The sequence below is a fragment of the Plectropomus leopardus genome, chromosome 6 (genome assembly GCF_026936395.1).
Source record: "Plectropomus leopardus strain MGB_pleo_1.0 chromosome 6, ASM2693639v1, whole genome shotgun sequence".
Lineage (NCBI taxonomy): Eukaryota > Metazoa > Chordata > Actinopteri > Perciformes > Serranidae > Plectropomus > Plectropomus leopardus.
In genome coordinates, this window is record NC_142181.1 from 22,441,029 (window position 1) to 22,446,944 (window position 5,916).

At 36.7% G+C, this 5,916-nt stretch overlaps 1 protein-coding gene across 1 annotated transcript; it reads right to left on the minus strand.

The window, feature by feature from the left end:
- Nucleotides 1–1,084: 1,084 nt before the first annotated feature.
- On the minus strand, nucleotides 1,085–2,949 carry LOC121943437 (succinate receptor 1-like). The gene is made up of 2 exons (XM_088078275.1): nucleotides 2,842–2,949; nucleotides 1,085–2,595 (listed from the first exon to the last, which is right to left on the minus strand). Exons 1-2 carry the CDS (start codon nucleotides 2,842–2,844, stop codon nucleotides 1,645–1,647), a joined length of 954 nt encoding a protein of 317 aa, XP_087934401.1. The 5' UTR covers nucleotides 2,845–2,949; the 3' UTR covers nucleotides 1,085–1,644.
- Between the last annotated feature and the right edge of the window lie 2,967 nt (nucleotides 2,950–5,916).

Below are 5,916 nucleotides of genomic sequence, written 5' to 3' on the forward strand. Positions count from 1 at the left end.
CATGGTTGTGCTGAGGAACGAGAAAAACAGCTGAAGTCTTCATAAATACAAATCCACTAAAACCAAAGCATTGACTGGCTAGGTTGAGTATTATTGGCATTTTATTAATATGGCTTGATTAAAAGTTCAAAAGTAACAGGAATTCAGTCAACTACTTGGAATGCGTTATTATGTGAATGCAGAAAACGTACATCAATAATTGAGATTGGAAGGTGAAAATCAAGAGGGTGATGAATTCTGTTATATTGTATGCATCATAAACCATTCGGGCGCGCTGCAGTTTTAACTTTTAATATTGCTTGTGCTGTAAGGGAATTCAAGTTCAGCGCTTTATAAACTGGAAAGTCTATCGACTGACTTTTTCAGTGCTGATCAGAAACCCAGAAATCCAAATAGTGAGAAATGACTTTTGATCAGCATTGCACTCACATGCTGTGTCAAAACAAACAAACAAAACAAAACAACACAGGAACTCTGATCAGAAATTAATAATTATGTATTATGTATTAAGTATTATATTAAGTATTATAATTATGAATACAATGAAATAAAGTTCACAGGGCCTTGCATTTAATTTCTCAACAGCAAATGTTTTTCTTTTTTTTTCTTTTCTTTTTTAAAAGTCCCCCTACAGAGAGGCATTTTCTCATTCCTCTACTGAAGCGGGTGATGTCTGTGCATTTACCCTCAAATCAAAAATCAAAAAAATCTTTTAACACTATTATGTATAAATTCAGTTCTGCCACTTTTTAAATGGCTTCTTTGTATTTTATGGTCCCAGCTGTCTCCAGTGATGCTGCTCCATTTTGTTTGTACTTTTTTGACTTTCCAAAATGTCTGCAGGGTATAGACAGAAGGCTGCCTCCGTCTTCATATATAATGTTGAGCATAAGTGAGCCCTTTGTAAAAGTAGTACTTTAAAATTGTCTGGAAAGGGACTCTAAAGATAATGCATCTTGCTGAAACAATTATCTTTCCTTACAAACCATTAATCTTCCAACCGAAAATACAAATATTAGCCAATTCTTATTAGTTATGTTAAATTTTATTAGATTTAAAAGTAGTGCAGCACAATGCTGCACAAACATCCCAAAAATGGTCATACAGATGACAAAACAGGCACCTCCATTTTAGCCAACAACACATAAATAACTGCTTTTTCTCCAAACATAGATACAAATACAAACATAACAGCAACCTATCTGCACATACATACTCACACTTAAATAGAACCTTAATTTAAAAAATAGCAAGAGGTTAAGTCCTTTAAATGTACTGTTATTTTAATTTGTTACTTTGTCAACATGAATGATAACTTTGTCTTCGTTCCACTTTTTGGATATCCTGATGTGTTTCAATCACTTATACTTATATAATCTATTTGGATATGGTCACCGCTACACAGGCAGAAAGAAAATATTCAGCTGACACCAAATATGTCATTCAGTATTAATAATGACAGACGATCTGACAATATTTGAACGGATGATATTAATGGAAATATTAAACACTTAAAACATGACATAAATAAAGAAAAACAGGCAACTTTTGATTAAAAAAAGTGTAAAGATAGGGCAGATTAACATGTTGGAATGTACTATGTTCATGTGTATCACATTTTCAGGGGCCTTGTGTTGAATTTTTTTAGGCTGATCCTCTTTGCCGCTCTGTCTTTCTGACAACCTTTCTAATCTTAGCAAGTAGGAGCTCTCTGAACTTGTCACCCATGAGGAAGTAGAAGGCAGGGTTGATTACACTGTGCAAGAAAGCCAATGGTCGCGTGATGATGTACAGGCCCTCTATGTACATCCTCGTACACTGCTGCAGCCCCGCCCACGGCTGCCGCGATGCTATCCTGACATTTCTCAGCACATGGTAGGGTGTGTATATTACCAGAAACATGACTGCAGCCGAGGCAGCTACCCTGAGAGGCTGCTTGTACGATGTTGTTCTACGCTGCACAGCCCTTTCCTGGACACGAAGCAAATGTGCAATTTGGTAATAGAAACCACAAAGTCCAAGCAGAGGGAGAAGGTAACCGGTCAGAGTTAGTCCCAGGCTGTAGCCAAATACATTGATGTCTCCTTCCAGGCTGGCAAAATCCTTACAGTGACTCCAGTTTCTGCTCTGAAGGTCATTCACCATTAGTGATATCATTGGAGCAACTTCCACATTGACAGCTACCCAGCTTAGCCCTGACACAATCAGGGCTGTCTGTGGCTTCAGCAGATAGTGGTTCCGTGTTGGATGTCTTATGAGCAGGAAGCGGTCCATGCTTAGCCAAACCATAAACAGTATGGAGGAGTAAAGATTGACATGCAGAACATAGCGGTTGGTAATACAAGCGAAGGGACTGGTCTCCGATTGGTCATTTGCGTAGAGGTACGAGAGGCGTGGCAGTGTGCAGAGGAAAATAAGGTCTGAGACTGCCAGGTTGAATAGATAAATATTGCAGCTCTGCCACTCTGGCAAACAAAATATGTAACCAAGTACAACCAAAAGGTTGCCAGGGAACCCAATGCAGAACTCGATGCCATAAAATGGTGAAAGGTAGTACCTCTCAAGCACATCATCAATCTCTGTGCAACTGAACGTCTGGAGAGGAGAGGAGACAAAATAAGAGAAAATAGAAAAGGGAGGACAAAAACGGGGGGAGTCAGGGAAGTAAGAGGGAAAGGGACGAGGAAACAAACAGGTGATTAATAATAGAAGCAAAATCAAATGAATTGTGAACTTTAAGGACAATTTTCAACAACAGATTCGATAAAAACTAATTTTAGGTTCAGAGCTTAGCACATTCAGCACAACATGAATATTATATGTTAGTATAACAAGACTTACCATGCTGTAGTCGTTCTAGTAGTTACTGGTAACGTGAGAAGGGAGAGAAACCATCAGCAGGTGCAGCCACTATCTGCACACTGGAAACAGTAAACACTGAGCTCTGAGGGTACTGGTGCCTGTCATATGAACTGGCTGATAAAACAAACAGGCAGTTTGAGTGCAATTTGTATATAAAATATGGAAAGATAATACAAACCAAACAAAGCCTACCAGTAGACTTTATAAGTAATCTAATAATTGCACAACCATGCTTCATCTGGTTACCTGGCAGTCCTATATAAATGTTGATGACTGGCTTGTATTTCCACTCATCAAGTTAAATGTCTCGAAAACATTTTAACTTATCAATCAAATATAATCTGTTATCGGCTGCTCCAATATTTACTTCAGACTTTTGCATGAAAAGGTTAAGGTTTCATTTAATCTTTCAGAGAAAAGTGACCACTTAAACAATTTTACATTTAAGATTTTCAAGTCATGATCGAGACCAAGACTAGACCAAGACCTGAGGTGTAATTGAGACTATAAGTCAGACCAAGACTAACACAGGAATTTAGTGACTAAGACCAGACGAGTGTGAGTCACACACTGAATGAAACACTTAGTACATGTAAACCACAGGCACTCCTCAAATTGATCTGAAACATCCATATTCTCAGAATAATACCCACAGAAAACTAATGAAGATCCCTCTGCATTCACCTCTTAAAATAGCATATTCTTTATATGTGTGCATGTGTAAGTGTATCATGAAAAAAATATTTTGATACAAGAACACAAAAGACATTGCAGAGGTGAATGGGCATGGACATTTTCTATGGGCAACAAAATAAGAACACACACTGAGGAGCTGAAATCAACTCATCAATCTTTCATTTAACACTCCTTTTTTTTTTTTTTTTGCACAGGCGCTTTAGTGTTATTCCTGAAATTTTAGTCTTGACTGATCTTAAAATAATATCCAGAGCCGTCTTTGTTTTAGGCTGAGATGAGACTGAATCAGAGACAAGCCAGAGACCTTGGCCTCAAAAAGTGGTCTCAAGACCAAGACTGATCATGAGTAGTACAACAATGATGCTAGCAAATTAAGTCTGAATACTGATGCAATGTAAAAACATACATTTTATTGTTACTTAAAAGATAATTCATACCAAATTTAAGCCAAGTATTTCAAGACTGTAAAATAGTCATATCCATATAGGCTATCTTCAGTTGTCAGTTGGGTCAACTGCTGATCAGTCAAACCATCCATGTGTTCACTGTCAGTGAAATGGAATTTAGTATTACTGTAATATCCAAATAATAGTGGCATTAAAGAGTGCAACACATAGATCAACAAGTAAGTTGATACATATTGTTTAGAATTTTACATCCTTGAGGAAAAACTTTGATGGAAACCTTTAAATGTGAATAATAGTTTCAGTTGCTGTACAATCTGCAGCAAGTAGTTTAAATGTGAAACAGAAACATGAATAAGAGAATTATCAGTTTATTTCCTGATTTTATTTTTAGGAAAAAGTACAAAAAAGAAGAAAATCTGGTTGTTGCAGGTAGCTGACCTTAAAAAAAAAAGACTTTTCAAAACCATTCTCTGGTGGTATAATTTTTTCTTTGAGCTTGCGGCCATTTATAGCTGTAGTACTCTCTTTCTTTCAATATTTCTTCTACTTAGAGAATACCTTCTATTCCAAAAGAATAAGGTAGAAAACTGTAAAAAAAAAAATTTTAAAAAAATATTGGGTTTAGCAATGCAGTGTCCTCAACCGCAGAGATTGAGTCTGACTATTTCTCTTAATTTCAGTGTTACATATTCTATTTGAACATTCTGTGTCAGCGGATTACAGTGTCCACAAGATAGGATAATAAACTAATGTTCCTTTCACTTGATTTCTCATGAAACTGCAATGTATTTCTGACCATGGTACTCTCCATAAGCACTATGAAGTTCCGCTTTTTATTTCAGTCAACTCATACAAACACATTAAGTTTCTCTCTTAATTTTACACTCAATGTCTTACATAATTATTTTCAATCATCACATTTCTTTCATTATAATTCACTCTACAGAATTGTACAACAATGCTTCAGGGCCATTTTAGGTAGAAGAAATAATACAGAGCCAGAGGAGGGGGATATATTCTGCTAAAAAATCTCAGAATTTCCAAGGTATGTATATTTTATATTGTTCATTTTAGTGGTTATAAGGTTTATATTTAGGCGTCTAAACTTCCTTCTAACGCCTGCTTGCCTAATGTTACTGTCCCAAAACTATCAATATGTGTTTGAGCCTCGGGAAATTTTTCTGCCTGAACACCCAGGGAAGAGTAGAACAAGCAAATCTATGTTTGTTTAAGACAGACAGATTTCAATTTACTATGTTTACCTTAGCCTTAGTCTTAAAGTAGTCTACTCAACTAACAAACATTTTCCTATACTGAGTCAGAAATAAGTGAACATTTTTGCTTGTTTTCAGGTAAGGGAACTGTGAGATGGAACAGCTGAGCATCCCAACTATGAAACAGCAGACTCAAGCGATCTATCAATAAGAACAATCAATAAGCTAAATACATTTGTAAGACTAACATGCGTTTGTTAAACCTGTGTATTAATATAAGCACATCTGTGCATCAATTAGCCCTTTTCAGCTCTCAAGGCAAAAGCTCAAAATGCTTGAAATGGAGCCTATTTATCTCTGAATCTACTTTTGCTTCTTTGAAAACAAGTACACATTTTCTTTCTTCCATGGATGTTTTTTCAAAAATACAATACAGATAGTTTTCATTCAATCGATACATTATGAAACTTTTGTTAACAGAATGGCTGTCACACGGTGTGATGAGGCAGAGAAGCTCAGGTGAGGCGAGGAAGGTGATGAGGCAGAAGAACAGGCAGGGAGCTGATTGGCTGAGGCAAAGTGTGGAGCAAGGGGGGACTAACAAGGCTGATGCAAGGAAGGTGTGCAGATGGGCAGACGCTGGGAAAACAGCACAGGAACACAGGTGGGGGAAAACACAGTAAACAGAAACACAAAAATGAAAAAAAAAACAAAACAAAACACAATCTTCCTAATGA